We start from the raw sequence: 25,514 nt of genomic DNA, 5'->3' as shown, positions 1-25,514 counted from the left end.
CCCCCGTTCGTTTGACCATTTTTAATCTGAACACTTTTTAATTTGAACCCCGTTGGTTTGCACGACGTGCAAATTAAAAATGGTTCAAATGTCATTCTCAACATGACATCATTTGTTCGATTCGTTTGTACTGACCTAGCGTGTTTAATCGGTTTCACATTTCGTTTTCCTAACGATTAAGAGAGAAATCCGATCGGAAAATGCAATATTCGCACTTGCAACTGCCAACTAAAACAAACCACCAAAACAATAACAAAGATCAGGGTGGCCAGTTCACATAGGTTTCAGCATATTTCGGGTTACCAGTTGTTCAAATTGAAAAGTAACCCCGTTAGTTTGCATGAGAAATCGTTCAAACGAACGGGGGTTCACTGTACCAAAAATATGATCACTGGTTTACTGGTGTTTGCAACGCTAGATTACACGATGGGGAGACCAAACTATTAGAAGTATTTCGCACCAACTTGAGTGGTTGGCACCGAGTGTGTTACATACAAACAATTGTCAATTAATAAAAATTTACAAAATCAAAATTATTTAATCAAAATTGACTAAAATAAACAAACAATAATTGTGCAATAAATTTTGTTGCATCCAAAACACTATTCAAGTCTAAAGTTATAACAGGAATGAAAAATATCAGAAGAAGTGAAGGCAAAAACTTAACAGCAAAGTTGGTCAGAAATTACAATTCCGCTTCCAAATTGTTCATTCTTTCAGTAGTCACCAATTCCACGGCGCGGTGGTTGCCGGAACATCATCGTATCATAGTGGTGCTCTATATTGGCGGGTGACCGAAGCGCGCACCGTACATATAGTTATAGCCAAGAGTGGTCTCTTGTACTGCAATCAGTGTGATAATAAAGTTTAAAATCAACAAGCTAGACAAGCGAGCGAACGACAGTAGCAAAAGCTGCGAAACGAGGAAAAAAAAATAACACAGAAATCACTCGTTCCATCAAGAATTCAAATGAGATGCAAATTCCACCAGTGATAATGCGATTATTAGTGATTTTAAGCGTTTCGTTATCCGTCGTTCGGGCATCCGCAGCCGTTCTGAACTATTCGAATGCTGTAACACGGGAGCCTTCGAATGGTGACACCGTGGCTACTGTGGTCACCGGGCAGGGCACCGACAGGCGAAGTGGTGGCGGTGGCAGCGGTGATGGTGGTGCTCTGTTGGTACTGCGTCGTCCTATTAGTGCAGCAGTGCGGACGGCCGGTAATAGTACTGGGCTACCAAGGCAGAGGTCACTGCAGGATGTAGGTCGATTGGTGGCAGCACAGTCGATTACCAACGGTCAGGCAGATGTACCACCAGCTTCGGTTCCGGCGAAGAGTGTCTACAGAACTAAGCTTTCCAAATTGAAGCTTATATTACTGGCCGATGTTATGAGTGATGTGGTGAGTAAAGACGATTAATAAAAATGGTTGTTTTGTTTTTGCGTTTAGCAGTATGAAGCGATATTACTCATCAATAGTTTCATAGGATATACGGTCCTAATTGATGTATGGAATATATTTCGTTGGTTAAAAATATTCAAAAGAATCAAAGCAATAAGGTTAATTTAATTTCAAAAATCAATTCAACTGCCTACTGGAATTGAAGAAAGTAAATAAGAAAAGTTTGCAACGTAGCTCAGGTGAATTCAGAATAAATGATCCAGACGTAATACACGTCTAATCACATTCCTACTGTATGTCGGTGCACCCAAAATAACATACCATGCCAAATCAGTCAACAGTTGAAAATCCGCCTGACGAAACATGATCACTGAGTGCAAGGCACAAAACACATGCTGATTCCAATCGAAAGAAGTGCAACTTCGAAAACACACAATTAGCGCCTCTTATAGGACTTCTTATTCGTGAAAGCAAGCCTTTCGTTGCTTATTCCACGTCATTTAGCTGATTTGCCTGGAGTGCTCTTCATGTTTCAATGATTAATGAATTTGATAAGTGTTTAAAGAGGAGAAGCGGTGACGTTGAGAGCATTCGGTTTCGTTGAATCGCTGACAATGTTTATTCATGCTACCAACATGTAGAGCTCTTTTCTGTTGGTATAATACTTACACCTTAATAATCAATAATATTTATTAATAAACCGCTTTATGTTATTTTTTTTCAGTTATTCACCAACGTTTAGTAACTTTTCTGTCATCAATAATGAATTACAAATTATAATAAATCAAAATAGTCGAATATGCTGTATATTATAACATTTTATTTCAGATTGTTCTTATCCATTAACTCCATAATACGATAGATAATAATGAAATTTGGTCATCGGCATCCATTATTTCTGAGTTTGTTATAATTATCGGATTGCTCGAAACTATTTGTATTCGATTCACTGTCTTTACTTAAGTTTCTTATAAAATCAGAGTTGGTTCAATAACCTTCAGACAAGCCACAAGCCAAGATAGTGCGTTTACTCGTAGCAGGGTTCTTTTTTATGCGGCCGGCGGTACTGATTTACAAAAATAGAGCATGGCATTCCTTACCTACAGCAGCTTTCAGTGGTTTACCTGTCCATACACTGAAAATAATCCTCATGTCTTTTGCTACATGTCCGTGAAAAATCATGTTAATATCTCTATCTGAAGTTACGAAAATATGGAAGAAAAAATAATAACGTCGATATGACTTTCACGTAAACGCATTAGTGTGCGTGCAAACTACGTGGAATTCACGTAAATAATACGGGAAAAGTTGGATGGAAAATAATCACATAACCTTTCCCGTAATTTGACGTGAACATTATTTGGAGTGCAGTATTGCTCATCATGTTAATTTTTGATTACCTGCGAAACATGTCTACCTCCTCGTACGTTTCTAATCTGTATAGGTTTCATGTGGGTATTTTCAGCCTATTAAGCGGTAGCTTGAACAATATTCATGAATCACGTTGAAACTGTATTTACACGAGACAAATTTTTCATACCAATTGGTTAGATAATATCTGAATGCATTTTGCCAAAAAAAACGCTAATAAAATTGGTTACAGTCGCGAGAAATGTTGAGCTTGCTGCGACTACTTTGGCCCATTTTTTATTGTGGTAGGGGAACTGTGGGTAAAACCGACACCCTAACAATTTTCACAAAAATTCCATATTTCTAAGTCAATTATTGTCCAACAAACCTCCCAGAATCTTAGTTTAACTCTAAATCCTTCATTGCACAAGATCTGTGTCAAACATATTTTGAATATTTTTGATATATTACATGTTGTCATTAAAACAAATATTTGCTAGATTTCCTCTGAAAAAGGCCGAAACGACGGATATACAACAAATATCGTTTTAAAATCATTTTCGTAGACTGCAAAAGCCGTATATCTAAACTAAATTTTTTTTTTTGATATATAATGAAAAAGAAAACTCTGTATATTCAGGCGTAACAAGCAGCAGTGCGGGTAACCTCGACACCCTGTCAGGGTAAAACTGACACCTCAAAAATATCAAGTAAAAATTATGATTCTCAGGGAAGGTGTCTATAGTATGCCTAGCGACAGCGAGAAAGAATCAACCCCCTCCCCTCCTTCCCCCTGATTGTTCATTTATCTTTGAATTCGACAAATCAATTGTTCAACAATCAATAGTAGTTTTGACATTTTCACTTGTTTTTCGGCCCAAACTCTTAGTTTATATCAAAACATAAAAAATAACATAAAAATAAACGCATTAAACTTAATACACATTATCTAGAAGCACAAAGCCTTTATCGGTTTTATCCTGACTGAGTGTCGATTTTACCCCGAATTGACTGAAAATCTCAGAATAATGGCTTAGAGCTGCAATAAATGAAAAAATCACCAGTATTGTTACCACCCCATCGGCAGGCAACCATGTTTTCGCCGCCAACATCTCGTGTGTGCGAAAATGAGATAGCATGTCAGCACTGCGTTTCATTCAAATGCCAGCAGTCTGATTTGGGCCCGCGGTTAAATTTTGAGCCCCGGACATGCTGTCGCTGACGTTCACTGCAGCTCGATATAGAGATGTCGATGGGGTGATTGTTACGGATTACCTACGAACGGCCGAAACACAAATGGCCGAATCACGAATGGCCGAAACACAAGTGGCCGAACTAACAAATGGTATAATATATCTAATGGCCGAATCACAAAACGCTAAAACACGAATGGCCGAATGTCATATTCGGCCGGAAATAATCACGGCCTTCAGCCTGCACAAATGTTGGGCATATGCTGTCCTTACTCGCTGCCGCTCATTCGGACTTAACTAAGGGATAATCTCTACTAGTCAGTAAACCTAGGATAATGCATTCACCTAAATAGTAGTGGTTTCTGCGGGGTGGCCCCCGCAGTGGCCGGCGCTTCCAACGGCGGGTCATCGGCACACACGCGCGGCTGGCGGCCGTCTCGCCCTGAATCATCTAGGAAATATTTGCTACTAACACGATGAATAGGCCTCGCACCCTATAATAAACGTAAATCATTCGCGCTTAGGAGAAGAAACATCTATCGATCATCTATACTATATCTACCAAAATAAAAAATAAGACGCAGAGTTTATCTTGTTTTTCTGGTACTAAGATACAGAATTTTACGAAAAGTTTTTTCCTTCACCTATCATTCTGATCATCACACAGCTGCGAGTGGAACAAAAGGCAATAGAGGGAAAAATTTTAAAGGTTTTTCGAGGGGATGTTTCAAATTCGTGGAGGGAAATAGATGTAAAAATTTATTCAAAATGTGTAAGGTCTAAAAAATGAGCAATAAAATTTTTGTTGGTTTGGGCATTCCGAATTTTCCGGCCTTTCGTGATTCGGTCATTCGCGATTCGGCCTTTCGTGATTCTGCCATTCGTGATTCGGCCTTGTTCGGCTGTTGTTGGAATTCGGCCTTTGGATTTCGGCCATTCGTGATTCGACCATTTATGTTTCGGCCATTCGATACCATCCCATTTTTACAAAGACTAAAGAATAGATCATCACACGGGAGCTCCTAACCACACTTTTTTGACAGCACTTGGAGGTTTGTTTACCTGGTGTTAAATTTTGAATTGAGTTTTCTATTTTTGTCCGGCAGATAATGATAGAAATTTATAGTTTTTATTGAAGAGAAAGTGCCTTACATGCGTTTTACAGAAATTGATGCAGTAATCCTTCACGAAATTTCAAATCGAAACTGCTGGATGTGACAAAAAACATGTAAACAAACCACCAAGTGGTGTCATTTGACGGCAAAATGACGTCATCGCAAAATGATCTATAAACGCTGATAAAACAAGGATGCAAAAAGCATCGAGTTTTAAAAAAAATCCTACCAAAACGCTTAAGTTCCACTTGCTAGGACTGTTTCTTCGCTGCTTACCGGTCTTGTTTTGCTGTTTTGATAGCTATGGAACTTCGGCTGATTCTACCAATCAACTGTTTGCAATTTGTGGCTCTCACACAACTATCCATGGAATGGTATCGATCATTTCCGGGAATGTGTGTCTTCGATAGAGGGAAGGAACTTTCGTCGTCCAAAACAAACCATTTTCCGGAATATTTTTTTATCAAGCAGCGGCATTGGGATTACAGCGTCGAAATCTGTCCCTCAGTGTATTCCGGGGCTCTTGTCTTCTTGCTGCATTTTTATTCCGACTCTTTTCAATGTATAACAATCCGTGTTCCGCTTAGACTGCTTAAAACCGGTTCTTTACCCTAGATAATTATCGCAATAGTCAGTATGGACAAAATGAGTTTGCATCTGTACGATGTTATTTTCTCTACTGCCGTTTCCAGAAACATTAAAATTGTGAAAAATTCCACGTGCCTTGAAACGACAATTCGAAGTTCGTCTACATGCTGCATTTTCACTGCATATCTATTAAAAACGAAATTGTGAAGCAAAACATGCCTCTATAATCCCTTGTTTCAACCAACCCCCTCCCCTCCTTCCCCCTGATTTTACATTTATTCTTGAATTCGTCTTTTTTTAATTCAACGGTCAATAGCAGTTTTGACATTTTCCACTTGTTTTTCGGCCCAGACTTAGTCAGATTTATACCGAAACGCATTAAACTTAAAACACATACTATCTAAAAGCACAAAGCCTGTATCGGGTTTATCCTGACTAAAAGCCTTATTGACCAATGTTTTATGGAAGAGTCTAAAATTTGTCTAGTTCGATTAGTTTTCGAGAAACACAGAAATGTCTATTTTATTTATATAAGAGTCCTTATCCCACTACCACAGGGGTGAGGGGTCTCAAATTATCATAAAACAAATTCATGCCTCCATGCCAAATTTGGTTCTATTTGCTTGATTAGTTCTCGAGTTATGAGGAAAATTTTTATTTCATTTATATGGGAGCCCCTCCCCCCCACTCTTAGGGAGGGGGGGTCTCTAACTATCATAAGAATCTTCTCCGGCCCCGAAAACCCCTACATGCAAATTTTCATGCCGATCGGTTTAGTAGTTTCCAATTCTATAAGGAACATACCGACAGACGGACAGAAATCCATTTTTATAGGTATAGATTTAATGCAATAAAATAATGGCTGGTTTGGCACCCGATAGCTGCAGAATTAGAAGCTGCGTAATCACTGCTTTCCTCATCAATTGCCAAATTAGAGTAGCCAATTTTTCCCAAATTCCATCCATCTGCCAAATGGAACTCATTTATTCATCTACTAGCTGACCCGACAAACTTCGTATTCCCACAAATTAACCTGTGTTGTACATAAATCATGAATCTCGGATGATCTTTGTCACAATCTCGAGTTTTGCAAGTTTCTGAGGAGTTCAACCTTAGATGATTCATTTTGGCAGTTACGTAACTATGAAGGCATCCCAGGTAACCAATAAGCATCACCAATGCTATTCAGTTGTAGGCCAATAAGCATTTAAGTCGCCTTAAATGCTACTTAAATGCTACTTTACTGATAACCTTCTTATAGTGCTGACAATGTTAATTTACAGGTAATTATCGACACGAAGAATTTGAATACAATTTTGGATGCCAATTTACAACACCTATGCAGTCAAAAAGTTAATATACAACAACGTGCAGTATAAAATGCCAGATACGCTGATTTACTGCTTATGTTAATGCTTATTAGTTACCAGGAATGTGTAGTTTAATATATAAATTTGCAATTTTTCCTCACAGTAAAGTAGAAAACAACTCCCCTGTGTCCTCATTGCATAGCCAGAAAGCGGATAGTAATATTCGCCATGATTGTACAACGTTTCGCCGAATATCATTTTGCGAAAAACCTTAAGTGGCATGTACCATTTCACGGAAAACTTTTTTGTGGAAAGTACCATTTCGCGATCCTCTCCTTACTCGCTGTCGCTCGTTCCAGGAAACCCAGGTAGACCTAGGAAAACAAATAAACCTAGACAGTAGTGATTTCTATGAGGAGTTGCCTCCCCCCAATGGGCGGCGCTTCCGATAGCGGGTCGCCGGCAACACTCACGGCCATCTCGTCCTGAATGATCTAGTGTTACTATAGATAGTTTTTGTGGTCTTGTTATTGACTAATGTTTTATGGAAGAGTCTCGAATTGAGTTTCGCAAAAATTTCTGTTTTATTTGTATGAGAGTCCATATCCCCCTACCACAGGGTTGAGAGGTCTCTAACTATCATAAAATAAATTCAAGACTCCAAAATCTCCCACATGCCAAATTTGGTTCCATTTGCTTAGTTAGTTCTCAAGTTATAAGGAAATTTGAATTTCATTTGTATGGGATTTGTATGTCTTAATTCATCATAGAAAAAATTTCTGCCCCCTAAAAGCCCCACATGCCAAATTTGGTTCCATTTGCTTGATTAGTATTCAAATTATTTGTATTTGTATTTAATTTGTATTTCATTTGTATGGGAGCCCCCCTCTTAAAAGGGGAAGGGGTCGTAATTCACCATAGAAAAAATTTCTGCCATCTAAAACTCCCACATGCTAAATTGGTTCCATTTGCTTGATTAGTTCTCGAAATAAGAGAAAATTTGCATTTCATTTATATGGAAGCCTACCCTCTTAAAGGGGAGATGGGTCATAACTCGCTTTCTAAAGAAGAGAGGGGTCTCAATTCACCATAGAAAAAATATTGCTTCCAAAACAACTTACATGTCAAATTTGGTTCCATTCGCTTGATTAGTTCTCGAGTTATGAGGAAATTTGTATTTCATTTGTGTAGAAGCCCCTCCTCTTAAAGTGGGGAGGGGTCCTAATTCACCATAGAAAATATTTTCACCTCCAAAAATCTCCACATGCCAAACTTGATTCTGTTTGCTTGATTAGCTCTCGAGTTATAAGGAAATTTGTATTTCATTTGTATAGGAGCCCCCCTCCTAAAGTGGGGAGGGGTCGTAATTTATCATAGAAAATATTCTTGCCCTTGAAAACTTTCACATGCCAAATTTTGTTCCATTTGCTTGATCAGTTCTCGAGTTATGAGGAAATTTGTATTTCGTTTGTATGGGAGCACCCCCTCGCCTAAAAAGGTAAGAAGTCCTAATTCATCATGGAAAAAATGGTTGCCTCCAAAAACACCCACATGCCAAATATGGTTCCATTTGCTTGATTAGTTCTCGAATTATGAGGAAATTTGTATTTCGTTTGTATAGGAGCCCCCCCTCCTAAAGTGGGGAGGGGTCCCAATTCATCATAGAAAAAAATTTTGTCTCCTAAAACACACACATGCCAAATTTGGTTCCATTTGCTTGATTAGTTCTCGAGTTATGAGGAAATTTGTATTTCATTTGTACAGGAGCCCCCCCTCTTAAAGTGGGGAGGGGTCCTAATTCACCATAGAATTTTTCCATGCCCTCGAAAACCTTCACATGCCAAATTTGGTTCCATTTGCTTGATTAGTTCTCGAGTTATGAGGAAATTTGTATGGAAGCCCCCACCTCTTAAAGGGGAGAGAAATTATAATTGCCCTTATAAAGAGGGGAGGGGTCTCAATTTACCATAGAATAAATTCTTGTCACCGAAAACACCCACATGCCAAATTTTGTTCTATTTGCTTGATTAGTTCTCGAGTTATGCAGAAATTTGTGTTTCATTTCTATGGGAGCCCCCCCTCTTAGTACGGGAGGGGTCTCTAACCATCACTAAAACCTTTCCTGGCCCCAAAAACCTCTACATGCAAATTTTCACGCTTATTGGTTCAGTAGTTTTCGATTCTATAAGGAACATACGGACAGACAGACAGAAATCCTTTTTTATAGGTATAGATTGTATGAGTTCGGAGTGCAAGAATGTGAAACGAAATTAATAGAAAATAGCTTATGCAAAAGACACGAACTTACCATTACCATTGCCTTATTGGCAATCAAAAATATGTTGAGCAGTTAAACTGTTTTTGAGACGCGTCCTGTTGAGTATTAAAAAAACTTTTCTTCTGGTAAGTGACTGTCGGTGGCTTAATCTCCTTTGTTAAAACGATTAATCATTTCAGGTTTCAACTGAGATAATGACGATGACCATTATTGGCCATAATTGGCAGAACTTTTTATTGGTACTAAAAGATGGTAGTGCAAGAATTTTATTGCTCAGGTATCTATTTGATGGCTGAACTCTATCAGTCCGTTTGGGGTCATTGTCTTACTAGACGACAGAATCGTATCATTTTGTCATAGTATAATTTTCGTTTCGTCCACAGTTATCGATTCCATATAAGCTAACTATACTCTCGTCAGTGATTGGAACGAAGCCCTTTATACCTGCTGTGTTTCCTAGTCGTTTGCCGAAGACATTCGTGGAATGCTTCTAGTTCTATAGGTTTTGATTCACCCATCCGCAAAACACGTTTCTACGCAACACTTGCTGTTGTATTTGTAAACTAATTCGAATCATTAGAGTGCATTCACCTGACTGATGGACGGAAATTATTAATCGTCGAATTATTCGTTCTAAAGTAGGTATGCTTTGCTGTTCAGGGTCTATCTTGGAGCCTCTTTTTCTACTACCGAATGGAACAGACTGTGATAAATATTTATAACTTCTCTCTATGGGACATTTGTTTTTAGTTGAAACTTATGTTTTTTAACACAATAAAACCGCATTTGACTTTATTGAAAATCGATGTGATGATCAAAGATTTAAAAATAAACCTTATCAGTTTGACTCATTATTTTTTCTTGTTTCATATGAAACAACAAATGAAAATAAAAGGGGAGCCTTTCAAACCGTTATCTTCCATATTTTATGATGATTGAACTTGTGGTTTGAAAGATACATACATTTAAATTGCGAAGAAACGAAGAGTGTGTAAAGATATTGATAATTGAAATTTGGAAATCTAAATAGCGGAATTATTAACCATCACATCATATACTTAAAAAATATAAAAAAATGCTTTAAATCGAGGTGGCATTATATCGAGGGATTACTGTTAAATTTGTTTTATGTTATTTACTGCCACAAAATCGATTAACAACGGGAAAACTTTGCGGTGGAAAAATTATCACTAAGAACTGGAAACTTACTCCATACTAGTTTGAAGTAGGAAAACATCGGACTGAGAAGATTGTATGACGGAATCGTCACGACGGTGGAGATGCTAAGAAAATACCGCACCGTAAGCCGTATAAGTTGATTCCATTTGATATCAGTACGACCAGAACTTGTTGCAATTCGCCTAGAGTTTCCAACTGGTCTTTCTTCTACGAATAGTGTAAGTAATTAAATGACGATGAGTGGCAGTGAAGTTATCTGCTACTGAAAGGTTTTAGAATTTTTCGTGAAAATAAAATTTTGAATAAATTTGAAGAACTGCAAAGGGCCAGGGTATATTCCAGTTGAGTCTTGAGGTCAATCATGTGCCATAAATTGTAATTGTAACTGTTTTTTAAATACAAATAGTTGAATTTGCAGAGGAAATTTACGACCACACTGAAGAAAAACGACACTTTCATGGCCTCAGGTTAAACATCGAAAGTCTGAAAGATTTCGTGACAATTCTACACACGAAGGCCAAAGGCAAAAAATAAATCTAACCTGGAAACCGGTTGTTGTAGTCGCAAGATAACTTCCAAGAAAGCAGATAGTACAAAGTTGTATTTCGTTTTAAAACTAAGTTATTGCTGATGACTGGTTTAATTTTCACCTTTTGTGCTCCGAGTATCTACGTATCTACCTACTTGTGTTTTGCACTGCTGGTAAAGTTATCTCTGGGAATGAAACGGTGCCAAACTGGTAATTTAAAGTTGACAAATATACGGCAAGATGAGAATTGTTGTAGAAAGATATTGCACCAGTACAAGACAGTGAAAATACATGCTCGACTGTTTCCGTTTTCTACTAGTTTTTCGATAGAAACATTTGAGATTAGAGCTTTTAAAACGTAGTACTTTTTATCAATTGGCCTTTTTAAAATTCGAGTGCTGTTTTTCAAAGTGGTGCACCAGTGTGATGTTTCGAATTTATCGTTCACATACACAAATTTGCATTGAGTGCTAGAAGGTTTTTCCAATCGTATTAGCGCGGTCATGAATAAATTTTCTAACTATTTATGGCGGTGATCCTTCGAAAGTGCATGCCTGACTGAATGGCTTATAACGGATCGACCTCAATTCAAGAACTTGATGTGCCTCGAGTTAGTTCAGCGGCGCTATAGACATATACGGTCGAACGCGCTTAGTGGTTCCATTTATCAGTAGTTTATAGTTTTCCAATTCTGGAGTGGCCCATTCCATTGTATTTGGGAAAGAGATTAAAATGGTACACTTCCAGAAAGTTAGGGTCAATACTCTATTTTGGCTCGGCAAACAAAAGAATATAATATTAACATGTTTTTCGAATTGAAGTTGAGGAATCTTTGTAATTGAAGTTCAAGCGAACTTACTGCCGGAAATCGATTTTCGTTGGGGCATGCTATGCCATTCACCCTAGGAAGCACAACGAACTAGAATAGAATCTAGGCTAACGAACCGGTGAACGTCCAAAATTCATCGCGAGAGCATCGAAAACTGCTTTTATTAACATTTTTATTTTCATCCATTTCCATATTCTTTATATTTTATTCACAATAAATCAACAGCCCAGCATCGCTCGTTTCTCGGCGGCGAACGAAAGTCTGAATCTATGCATGTTCCTAAATGGAATTGGATTTGACCGGTCTGGCAGGATCTGTTCTGCTTCGCTTGCCATGCCATCAACTCGGCGTTTTGTGTTTGTTTGTTGTTTGCTTATAATGCCGAAATATCCAGCCTGAGCCTGGTACGTGTATCCGATGCGCCTGTTCCGAGTTTAGCCTCCAGATTTGGCCGTAGACTCTGTCTATGACCATTATTTCTATTTTGTACGATTGTGAAACGTTCACAGTGAGCCAGGGGCCGGCTGACCGTGGTATTTTTTGCGCCCTCTTTCGGTAAACACGAAACATGGCACAGTACGACGCATGCACGGTGGGATAGATTTACTTTCTCGCTCAAATACTGCCCAGAAAAGATGAAAACTGCTATAACTAGTGTTAGAACTATTTGTTATTTGCAGTAGTGGTCCCGAATGGAATTTGGCATTCTAATTAAAATATTATCAATATTGTCCCATTTTTGCGGAGAAAATCAAGTCATATCACAGCATATTAATTGACAGTAAACGTGATAAAAATTTCGATTTAAGAGAATCCCTTTCACTGCTTTATGCCTTTGCGTGCTGTTTTGGCTTACTCAGACCTGAATAGAAAGTGAGGAAGTGAGAAAAACTAGGCAATTAAAAAATAGGCGTTTTGCTAAGGGCTATTTGGGCCTGATTTCCGGGCCCAAATACACGAACTCATCTACCACTTCTAGTTCGTCGCCGTCAACGGTTAGTGGCTGTAGGAGGCACGCGTTTGTTTACTTCTAGTCTCTTCCTTTCATGTATTGGGGTTTCGACGCATTTATTTTTAGCCTGATCCTCCTAAACTTCGCTTTTAGTCTGGCGTAGATTGCTCCCGCCGTCACAAAGTTCCTGGCTATGATATCAAAGTTACCTGCATAGCCTAGGAGTTGGCTATCTTTGTCGCAAATCATGCCTTTCGTTTCGATGCCCGCTCGTTGCGTCCCTGAGATGCGCGAAACACATCACTTGTTCCAATGTAGCTCTCATTAGTCCCATCATTTATCCGGAAAACCGTGCATTGTGTGCCATAGTTGGTCTCGATCGACTGTATCATATGTTGCTTTGAAATCAATAAATCCATGGGCGCGTTGTACTTTCGACAGTTTTGCAAGATATGTCGCATGGTTTGGCTTATCTGGTCCGTAGTTGCGTGAGCCCCCATAAAAAACCGCCTAGTAAATTGCAATGTAAACTTACAATGAATTACGCAGTTATAACATTACAATTTCCTATTTTGTTGCTTCAATGCTGTGATGGGTAAAATTACTGATATTTACTGATAGTTATCAGTGACGTACTGGAACCTACTGATAGTTAATAGTAACAATTTTTAATAATAGTTCTCACTCCTACCTAGTGATGGTTAAAATGCGCCCAAAACTTTCCGCTGTGAACAACATTCGGTACCGAAGAGCGTGAGGTGACCAATAGGTGAAAGTGGCATGTCGATGAACACCTGAATGGTTGCCAGGTGGCGGGGAAAGCGATTTCTACGGTGCAACAAACACGGAAGAGGTGCCAGCCACAATGAGCCACAATGGCGAAGTTAAAGAGTCCATTATGCAGCTAAAGAACCATAAATCAACCGAGAAGGATGGCATCGGAGCGGAGCTTATCAAAATATGGCCAGAAAAGTTGGCCGTTTGTATACACCGGCTAATCGTTAGAGTTTGAGATACGGAACAGCTACCGGAGGAGTGGAAAGATGGGGTTATCTGTCCGATCTACAAAAAGGGCGACAAGTTGTACTACCGAGCGATCACCGTTCTCAATGCCGCCTACAAAGTACTGTCCCAAATCATTTTCCGCCGACTATCACCAATTGCGAACAGTTTGTGGGAACTTATCAAGCCGGTTTCGTCTTGCTTGGATCAAATATTTACACTGTGCCAAATCCTCCAAAAGGGTCGTGAATACAGAGTTCCCACGCATCGAACTTCAAAGCCGCATATGATACCATCGATCGGAAAGAGCTATGGAAAATCATGGACGAGAACAGCTTCCCTAGGAAGCTCATCAATCTGATTCAATCTACGATGAATATACTATAGTACACAGTACTGTGTTCGGATTTTGGGTGGATTGTCAAGTCCGTTCGAATCACATAGCGGGCTTCGTCAAGATGATAATCTCTCATGCCTGCTGTTCAACATAGCGCTACATCAAATCTAGTCAGAACATCTGTGGCAGTGGCTGGACAATACACCAGACTATAGGGCGAAGCAGAAAAGATTGGGTTAAAGGTAAATACGTCTAAACAAAGAACTTGCTGGCCAACGGAATCAAGACCGACCAACGCCACTTGCGCAGTAGTATAACAACCGACGGCGATAAGTTTGAGGTAGTCGACGAATTTGTCTACCTTGGCTCACTGGCAACGGCGGGCAATGATTCTAGCCGTGAGATTCGGAGGCGTATTATCAGCGGAAGTCGTTCTTATTATAGGCTTCACAAGCAATTGTGGTCCAGCAGAGTAAGCTTCCGTGGCTACACTCACAGTGACCATCAGGCGGTCCGATATGGGGTCGGTCAGATAACGAGGCGGCAGGCGGCAGGCGGCGAGTAGGGCCAACACTCCAACCACCCGTGGATGGAAGACATCATACTTCGATCCCGAAGTATTTGTGGAAGCGATCCGGAGAGAGTGCGGTGATCGCGGTATGCCCGATCCGAACGCTGATCATTTGGTTGAGGTACTGTCGCGATCGTGTGACGCTACCATGCCTAGGAAAAGTCGACCTAGGTATGGCAGGTCACCGGCTTACTGGTGGACAGATGAAATTGTCGAACTCCGCGGAGCGTGCTTTCGTGCGAGGAGAATTATGCAAAGAGCTCGTTCGGATGAAGGCAGGGCTGAATGTCGAGTAGCACTTGTTGCTGCACGCGCAGCGCTTAAGAGCGGGATAAAAGCTAGTAAATGAGACTGCTTTGAAAGGTTATGTGCTAGTGCCAATGCGAACCCGTGGGGTGATGCCTACAGGGTCGTAATGGCAAAGACCAAGGGTGTGATGGCGCCCGCTGAGCAATCGCCAGAGATGCTGCAGCGGATCATCGAGGGCCTCTTTCCGCGCCACGAGCCAAGGCCTTGGCCCCAGGCCGCTGAGTCGTCCTACGGCCGACGTTCCAGTATCTCAGACCATAGCGTAGGATGGTCGGCCTCCCAGCCGAACATCCAAAGTAACGTGGGCGACGGCGGTTTGGAGCTCGGGGAGGAAGTGACGGTTACGAACGAGGAACTCATTGATATCGCTAAATCCCTAAAGGTGAGCAAGGCACCGGGGCCAGACGGTATCCCGAATATGGCCATTAAAGCGGCTATTCTAGAGGCTCCCGAATTATTCGGGGCAGTAATGAATAGATGCCTGGAAGCTGGCCACTTCCCGGACAGATGGAAGCGACAGAACCTGGTCCTATTGCCGAAGCCGGGAAAACCTCCGGGTGTCCCCTCGTCATATAGGCCGATCTGTCTACTCGATACTGCCGGCAAGGTGCTGGAGAGGGTTCTTCTTAACAGACTCGTACAGTACACGGAGGGTACAAACGGTCTGTCAAGGAACCAATTCGGCTTCCGAAAAGGCAAATCTACGGTGGATGCCATCTTGTCTGTCACTAAGACAGCCGAGGTGGCAATCCAGCCCAAGAGGACAGGTATTCGTTATTGCGCAGTTGTCACGCTCGACGTGAGAAATGCGTTTAATAGCGCTAGCTGGGACTCCATAGCCAGCTCGCTTCGGAACGTCCAAGTGCCGGTGTCGCTGTACAGAATTCTGGAAAATTATTTCCAGAATCGTGTGCTATGCTACAACACGGAGGAGGGTCAGAAATGCGTTTCAATCACCTCAGGGGTTCCGCAAGGTTCCATACTGGGCCCGGTGTTGTGGAACGTCATGTATGACGAGGTGTTGAAGCTAAAATTCCCGGTAGGGGTGGTGATTGTCGGCTTTGCGGACGATATCACCTTGGAAGTCTACGGTGAATCTATCAGAGAGGTTGAGTTGACGGCTGCCCACTCTATAAGCATTGTTGAAAATTGGATGCGATCCAGGAAACTGGACCTAGCGCATCATAAAACGGAGGTTATCGTGGTGAACAACCGCAAGTCGGTGCAGCAAGCAAATATCAGCGTCGGGGACTGCACTATTTCGTCAACGCGGTCCTTAAAACTCCTTGGAGTCATGGTCGACGACAAGCTCAAGTTCGGGAGCCACGTCGACTATGCCTGCAAGAAGGCTTCCACAGCTATTTCGGCATTGTCTCGTATGATGTCTAATAGCTCTGCGGTATATGGCAGCAAGCGAAGGCTCCAGTCCATACTCAGATATGGCGGGCCGGTGTGGTCATCGGCGTTAGGTACCAAAAGCTATCTAGCCAAGCTGGAAAGCACCTATCGTCTCATGTGCTTAAGAGTGGCGAGTGCGTACCGCACAGTTTCACATGACGCAATCTGCGTCTTAGCGGGTATGATGCCTATTGGTATCATCATCAGCGAGGACGTAGAGTGCTTCAACCAACGTGGAACTAGAGGCATACGGAGTACCACAAGATCGGCCTCGATGATCACATGGCAGCGGGCATGGTCTGATTCCACAAAAGGCCGGTGGACACATAGACTTATCCCGGAACTATCCGGATGGGTCAACAGGCGCCATGGCGAAGTCAACTTCCACCTGACACAGATTCTGTCAGGGCATGGTTGTTTTAGACAGTATCTGCACAAATTTGGGCATGCGGAGTCCCCCGAGTGTCCCGAATGCGCGGACGTTGAGGAAACTGCAGAACATGCTTTCTTCATATGTCTCCGTTTCGCGGGCGTGAGAAGCAACATGATGGCAGTTAGCGGACAGGACACTACTCCGGATAACTTAGTCCAAAGGATGTGTTCTAGCTCGGACGTCTGGGGTGCGGTCAATGCGGCTGCTACCCAGATCGTACTTGAGCTACAAAACCGTTGGAAAGCCGATCAACGGCGAATAAACAGCCTAACTACCATAGTCCAGTAGCTATCTAAGAGTGTGCGTTAAGCACAATAGCCCCTCCCTGAAGTAATACCGATAAGGTGGTTCCAGGGGGGATTGAGGCTGGAGACTCGAGTAGGGTTTTAGTGGGTCTGGATCCTCACGTCCCAGTAGGGGGGTCGGGATACCAAACCCCACTCCCTGAGTTGTCTTCTCAGGTGTCTGAAAGCAGATTTCCCTACTCGTTAAAATAAAAAAAAGAGTAAGCTTCCGTACAATGTGTACCCTGACAAGACGCTTATTAGATGATGCTCGAGGAGGACCTGCGAGTGCTCGGAGTTTTCGAAAGACGAGTTCTAAGAACGATCTTCGGCGGCGTACAGGAGAACACAGTAACTATGGGGGCGGAGGAATCATGAACTCGCATAACTCTATGGCGTATCCAGTATCCAAAAGCTGGACAGATACAATGGGCAGGACCTGTTGCAAGAATGCCGGACTACTACTCTGCAAAGATGGTGTTTGCCTCAAATCTGGTAGGAACAAGACCACCAGGAGCGCAGCCAGCAAGATGGTTAGACCAGGTGGAGCGGGATTTGGCGGTATAATACTCAGTGTCCGAGAAATTGGAGAGCGGTAGCCCACAACCGAGAGAACTGGAGAAACCTTGTTCAAAGGGCTCTGTCTTAAGACGGCAAACCACTTAAGTAAATAAATGTTGCGCGCCATCTATGGTTAAGTGGCAGTTGAATGACGGAACGTGGAGAAGGCGAAGAAACCATGAATCGCACCTGCTGTTGGAAGACCGTGATCGTCCATATCGTGAAAAGCGGTCGGCTGCGACGAACCGGCGCGTAGTAATAATGTTGAACGACAGTCTAGAAAAAAAAACAGTTCTCGACAAAGATTCAACGGGAATGACGTGAGGTGCGTAGCGAACAATTGGATCGGTCCAAGCTCAAGCCAACTTGCGGACGCCACTAGATCACAAGCCTGGCGATGAACAGCAATGAAATGAGTTGAATGAGGGGGCGACTTCTTAGTGTTGCATTCACCGCCAAAACCTGAACATTAGACCGTGATGAGCTTATGAGAAGCTAGAAGAGCTGCAAATACCAATCTCGTTTATGCAAGTGTCGCAAGCCGATGTCTGCAGATTTTAAACGAAAATGAAGTCCACAGATTCTGCTGGAGATTGGTTGGATAGGAAATAATACTGCTGCCAGTACGAACGGTTTGCCGCATTACTGTAATGGTCATTTCATTACGTTAACAAACACCGAATACAAAATATTCTACTAGAATACTTTTCGATGCCTATTACCGTTAACTAGGGCTGTGAACCATTTCGCGAAATTTTTAACTCTTCAGTTAAAATTTGACAGTTCGATGGTTATTTCTCCTCGAGTGGTTAAAACCGGTCTCAATGCGAACCATTTCATATTTGACAGATTGATAGTTGTTTTACTCAATGAGAACATATATAAGGTGAGGATGAAGATATGTTTCTATAACAGCGAATTTATTTATTCAGTCCAGGTTGGAATTGGATAAATTTTTGGTGTTCATTTGCTCCTATTTGATAGATAAAATTTATCTCATTTCATTTCGGGTTGAATAAACAAATTTGTTATATGTTAAACATCCATACATTGGTAAAAAAAAAATTCAAGGAAAAATCAGTGAAACACATCGACGCTCTTGCCTCACCTGTGGCATATCTCATTGGCTCTCAGAAGCGAACCATCGAACTGTCAATACTAACCATGCTCCCGAGCAGGGTTATTACAAAAAGTTAAAAATTTCGCGAAATGGTTCACAGCCTAGGGAGCTTGTAAGCCAGTACCAGGCGACCTTTCCGGGAGTCCATGCAACTTCGGTGATTCGTGTTAGCAATCTTCTCACGATTGATCAAGGTACCATGACGTGTGTGATGTGTTACGTACATCTTAATTCTCTTCTAGCAGCATAGAACCTAGCTCGTGCTGTATCAAGAACTTGTCTTCATTGTATTCGGATTTGGGCTACACGTCGACAATTCGTTGAGCCGCTCGACACTCGCAAGTCGGCTGCAATTTGGTCGAGCCATCGAGCACGTTAGGCTTCTCTATGCCTGTTGTCGGTGCCGGTGGGGTTCTTGAAGAGAACCTTGTGATGTGACTGGTCCACCGTAGCCTCTTGACTTCCGCTAGCTATACGATGTGAACCTCTCCAAGTAGCGCATATGGCTCGTAGTTTATATGCCTGCGCCACTCTCCGTTTTCCGTTTGTTCTGGTTCTATGAATAGAGGAGTACAGTATGCAAGGTGGCTCGACTAGATCGATCGTGACTGGCAAGCGATAGGAGGCCTGAGATTTTGGTGACAAATAGCCCGCCTAAACCCAGGTGAATGGAGATTATTTCATGAGCATAAATTACCCAAGATCGATCGCTGGTCAGTAACGTTTGAGAGAGGTTGTGTATAATGCTTTCGTCTTCTGTGATTCAACAAATTCCTTACAGTCTAGATCTGTGAGGATCTCCTGAGAGTCTTGACAGATCTTTAATCTCAAGAGGCTAACTTGAAAATAACGCCGAGGTTAGTGAACGACTGGATAATGTATAACATCGATCTCTTGCGCATCGGCAGGTATAAAATAGACCCATGGTAGTCCTAGTCCTCTTATCTAGCTATTCATATCCCTTCTCGTGGTACCAGGCGGAATACGAGCAACTTTAGCGGAGATCGATTAACAAACTCCGCTGGAATCTAAGGTCGTATGGCGACAGGAAAAGTGGCACTCATGCGAATGCTCAGTGTAGTAATGAGGAACAGCCTTGTCAGCCTTGAGCGTCTGTTCCCATGTCCGGAGCGACTCTTGATGGCTTGACGAGTCTTCAACCAAGTGAACCAAGTTGTACCCCAATTTGAGAGCGGGTCAAGACAACGTTTGATTTGGAGTGGGCGGTGAGAGTAGTGTGTGAAGCCTGAAAGAGATTATTTTGAGGTTATTAAAAGGTTTTAAAGCTTCACACTAAACTATACCTAGTTGAACTATTTTAGGTATTTTCAAACATTATTTTTTCTAGTTTCTTTGTTGCGTGATCAGGTGACTGGCAAATCCCGAAAAGTACAGATATTGATACGTACACACAACTTGTCCACAGATGATTTCATTTTAATCCACTATACATCGTGCAGCCATATTTGCTTCGGAGCTGGACCGTGCGGGTAAAGTCGCGACACGATTGCCATCCCCGCCTGTATATCTGAGTGCCACATGTTTTGTTTAGCGGACGTCAACAAACGGCAAGCTGTATGTTCATCAACCAACCGTATCCCGGGAAAGCGTGGAAGGATGGTAGCTATCCTGAATGGCACCATTCCCGACAATTGCGTCCAGTTTGTGCTCTGTCTGCAAGCCAAGCGATGTTACCCGGAAGGGTTGAATCGAATGAATAGAACGCATAAACATTCGGAGCCACCTCAAAACAGCATTGAAAGAAAGGAATTAGAAATATTCGCTCTAGATGTATCTACGAATTTTATCAAAGGCTAGATAAATTTCATATCGGGAATTGCATTACAATCAGATGACAATAACATTTCGAAATGTTTTCTGCAGGGCCTGAGAATTAGTTGCAACCTGTTCTGTGATCGTTGATTACGTCATGAACAAAAAACGTTGCTGTTTCAGTGCCTTCGAGCTGCCGTTGGCAAGCTGCATAAATGCTTAGTACGTGTGAACAATGTGACAAAGCACTTTGCCTCCAGCATGGCGTGCCCTGCATCAGAGCCTGGCGTATGAACGAACGAGGACGCTTAATTTTATTATGAACGTATTTTCCATTTTTAATTTCTGCGCATCCAGTTGGAAGATAAAATTGACTCTCTCCCGTCACAAAGCGTACCTTCCGAGTGGACTGCGGCGGTGGAGTGTTGTTTTTGATTGGCTCTTTCCGCCCGCCCGTTTCGCCTGCGGTGTGAAACTCTATTCCTGCCCGATGCGCCATTCTATTGGTTATCCAGTAGTAGTCGACGTTTGAAGGGATTTGCATACGACCCGGGGTAGATGAATGACGGCAGACGCATATGAGGGTTGTAAATTATTTATTCATGAGTTTGTTCTAGCTGTTTGGCATAATGAATCTGACGGGTGAAATCTCCCGTTGGATGTTAATCCTTTCGTGGTTTCAATCACGTGTAGTGCTCAAACCGGTAGGCTTACTTTGCTAATCAGTTGTAATCAATTAGGTAAGCTAAATGATGTGCCGAACATAGTTTAGCAGATGTTATGTCATGAGAGATAATAGAATGTCGAAGAAACAAAATACAACAATCTAATATTCGAGTGTTTTGCATGAAATTTATTATTTCTCATTAAATTTTGTTATTATGAAAGTTGATTTTATTCAATTAATATAATCAATTACCATAGAAAGTGAATTAGTTTATTACCTCAAAATACAAAAGTGGATTAAAGTTTGACATAAATTCAAACTTTTCGGAGAAGTGGGTTGTTGATTTTTGTTGATTATTGACAGACCCCAACTGATTATTTTTAATCTTAGCCCAGGTAATTTGAACGCTTTCCCAATATAGCTTATATGCTACTAACCTCTCCAGCACTCAAAATCGACCATTTTAGTTGGAACTTCCGAAAGTTTCTCTTTTTCTACAAACCGGGCGTTAAAAATTTGCACACATTCGATAAGTTTTCGAAGCGTTTACTTTCGTCAAACTAAAACAACAGATTTTTAGGGTGTGCAACTTGCATGTATCTATACCTATAAAGAAGGATTTCTGTCTGTCTGTCTGTCTGTCTGTCCTGTGTTCCTTATAGAATCAAAAACTACTGAACCAATCGGCGTGAAAATTTGCATGTAGAGGTTTTTGGGGCCAGGAAAGGTTTTAGTGATGGTTAGAGACCCCTCCCCCCACTAAGAGGGGGGGCTCCCATACAAATGAAACACAAATTTCTGCATAACTCGAGAACTAATCAAGCAAATAGAACCAAATTTGACATGTGGGTGTTTTCGGTGACAAGAATTTATTCTAGGGTAATTTGAGACCCCTCCCCTCTTTATAAGGGAATTATAACTCCTCTCCCCTTTAAGAGGGGGGGTTCCCATACAAATTTCCTCATAATTCGAGAACTAATCAAGCAAATGGAAATTTGGCATGTGAAGGTTTTCGAGGGCAAGAAAATTTTCTATGTTGAATTAGGACCCCTCCTCACTTTAAGAGGGGGGGCTTCTGTACAAATGAAATACCAATTTCCTCATAACTCGAGAACTAATCAAGCAAATGGAACCAAATTTGGCATGTGTGTGTTTTTGAAGACAAAATTTTTTTCTATGATGAATTGGGACCTCTCCCCACTTTAAGAGGGGGGGGGGGGGGCTCCTATACAAACGAAATACAAATTTCCTTATAACTCGAGAGCTAATCCAGCAAATGGAACCAAATTTGGCATGTAGGTGTTTTTGGAGGCAAGAATGTTTTCTATGATGAATAAGAACCTCTCCCCACTTTAGGAGGGGGGGGGGGGCTCCTATACAAATGAAATACAAATTTCCTCATAACTCGAGAACTAATCAAGCAAATAGAACCAAATTTGGCATGTGGGTGTTTTCGGTGACAAGAATTTATTCTATGGTAAATTGAGACCCCTCTCTCTTTATAAGGGGAATTGTAACTCCTCTCCCCTTTAAGAGGGGGGGCTTCCATGCAAATTTCCTCATAACTCGAGAACTAATCAAGCAAATGGAATCAACTTTGGCATGTGAAGGTTTTCGAGGGCAAGAAAATTTTCTACGGTGAATTAGGATCCCTCCCCACTCTAAGAGGGGGGGGCTCCTGTACAAATGAAATACAAATTTCCTCCTAACTCGAGAACTAATCAAGCAAATAGAACAACATTTGGCATGTGGGTGTTTTTTTTGGTGACAAGAATTTATTCTATGGTGAATTGAGACCCCTCCCCTCTTTATAAGAGGAATTATAACTCCTCTCCCCTTTAAGAGGGGGGACTTCCATACAAATTTCCTCATAACTCGAGAACTAATCAAGCAAATGCAACCAAATTTGGCATGTGAAGGTTTTCGAGAGCAAGAAAATTTTCTATGGTGAATTAGGACCCCTCCCCACTTTAAGAGGAGGGGCTCCTGTACAAATGAAATACAAATTTCCTCATAACTCGAGAACTAATCAAGCGAATTGAACCAAATTTGGCATGTGGGTGTTTTTGGAGGCAACCATTTTTCCCATGATGAATTAGGACTTCTTACCTTTTTAGGAGGGGGGGCTCCCATTCAAACGAAATACAAATTTGCTCATAACTTTAGAACTAATCAAGCAAATGGAACCAAATTTGGCATGTGAGAGTTTTAGATGGCAGAATTTTTTTCTGTGGTGTATTACGACCCCTTTCCCTTTTAAGAGTGTGGGCTCCCATACAAATGAAATACAAATTTCCTTATAATTTGAGCACTAATCAAGCAAATGGAACCAAATTTAGCATGTAGGAGATTTTTGAGTCTTGAATTTATTTTATGATAGTTAGAGACCTCTCACCCCTGTGGTAGGGGGATATGGACTCTCATACAAATAAAACAGAAATTTTTGCGAAACTCAAAAACTAATCCAACTCGAGAAATTCGAGACTCTTCCATAAAACATTAATCAATAACAAGACCACAAAAACTATCTATAGTAACACTAGATCATTCAGGACGAGCCGGTCGCGAGTGTTGCCGGTGACCCGCCGTCGGAAGCGCCGCCCACAGGGGGGCTTGCAAAACTCGAGAAGTGACAAAGATCATCCGAGATTCATGATTTATGTACAACACAGGTTAATTTGTGGCAATACGAAGTTTGTCGGGTCAGCTAGTGTATAAATAAATGAATAATTAATCAAATACTTAGATTAAAAATTACCCTCCTTTATATGAATGAGGTTGTGTTCATATTATCGGGGGTCTACGGTACTGTTCGGGCATCGTTCTTTCACTTTTTTCGGCTCATTTTGAAGTCAAATCACATCGAAATGCGGATGAAGTTGCGCTGAGAATTGATTTTCGCATTTCTCTGTAGCAGTATTTGTCACGCTTTTTTAAAAAGAAGTCAAGATCTTAATTTATAAACAAAATCAACCGTCGAATCGTCTTATCAAAAGATTCACTTTTTTTGAATTCTTAAAGTGGTTTAATGTCAAGTAAATTGAAGCAACTCTTTTATCGAAGATTTTGAATCGAACCAGATCTAAGCTAAAAATATATTGTGGTTAAATTAGAAAGTGCTATACCAATTGTAACATATTATAGTTATTATTATGTGACCGTTTCTATGTGGTAACTTTTAAACATTACTTATAATTTGGCTTAGAACATTCAGATTTAGTAACAAAAATTGCGAACTATTGAAGGCTACGTCTGTTAATTATTGTTGTTCAGCAATCATTATCACGAAAATTACAAACATCATTCTCTGTAGAATTTCATACAATTTGATAAATTAGGTACAAAAAATTATGCCCTTATAGTGCGGCACAATGTGTACATTGTCGTTTCGTTTTTCATTCGTTCGAACGACAAAGTCCCTTGCAAAGGAAGGGGGGGAAACAGTGCGCAAATCTGTAATGGGAAAATGACCTTCGTTGAAACAATTATCCCTAGTACGGACAGATTATTTACAATCATCATTATTTGAAACGACCGTTGCGGAAGAGACGGATGGAGTGTGCCTCGTTTCTGCGGCGCCGCTCGTTCGAGGAACCAGCAACCAGGTGCAAGGAGGACAGCCCGGTTGCGGTTCTGCAGGTTCCGAACGTGTTACCGTGTACGAATCAGCGAACATCAGGGAGAGTGTTTCAATCAGCTTCCTGTCATGCACGTTGTTTTGGGGTCTCATTGTGGTTGACTTCTCTACAGTGGAGAGTAGGGTGACGAGGAATTGAAATGTAAAATAAATTGTCTGGTCTATTATCGGGTCTAGCCATCGTCCATTCGGGAGCACACGCGATCAATATGTTATGGGATGCGAACAAACGCTGTTCAGAACAAAAACAGCAACTCTAAATGAACGCAAATAATGATCAACGTTGAACGAGGAATACATAATTGATTACTGATGATTTTTCTCTTCTTTGTATCTCTCTTTCCTGATTCCTCGATGTGGTGTGCCTCATCCTTATCCAATGATGGGTGGCTGATTTAATCGAATGTGGACGACGACCGGCCCGTATCCATTCATGGACGTCATCACGAACGAACGCCATGCTCCTTCTCCGCTGGAACCGATGAATGTTCCACAACATCGGAAACCGATTTTAATCTGGTCGTTTGCTCGTGACGTGTGACAGCCTCCACCGTTGGAATTAATCACCTGTCTGGCGAACTCATCGAATCTGAATATAACCAGCAAGCACTGTGACTGCGAAAGTTACTCCTGCAAAGATCTGCTGACATCATCGTCCGGTTCGTCACCTTTCAACTCGGTTAATCAGAGGTAAG

At 41.4% G+C, this 25,514-nt stretch overlaps 1 protein-coding gene across 1 annotated transcript in view; it reads left to right on the top strand.

Annotated features, from left to right (window-relative positions):
* Positions 1-975: 975 nt before the first annotated feature.
* Positions 976-25,514, top strand: part of LOC128735675 (uncharacterized) — a 92,677-nt gene continuing 68,138 nt past the window's right edge. The window contains exons 1-2 of the mRNA XM_053830159.1: positions 976-1,404; positions 25,364-25,509. Of these exons, the coding sequence (XP_053686134.1) occupies positions 976-1,404; positions 25,364-25,509 (575 nt within the window). The remainder of the gene's footprint in view (positions 1,405-25,363; positions 25,510-25,514) is intronic.

Source organism: Sabethes cyaneus, chromosome 2 (genome assembly GCF_943734655.1).
Source record: "Sabethes cyaneus chromosome 2, idSabCyanKW18_F2, whole genome shotgun sequence".
Classification (NCBI taxonomy): Eukaryota; Metazoa; Arthropoda; class Insecta; order Diptera; family Culicidae; genus Sabethes; species Sabethes cyaneus.
This window is presented reverse-complemented; position numbering and strand designations above follow the sequence as displayed.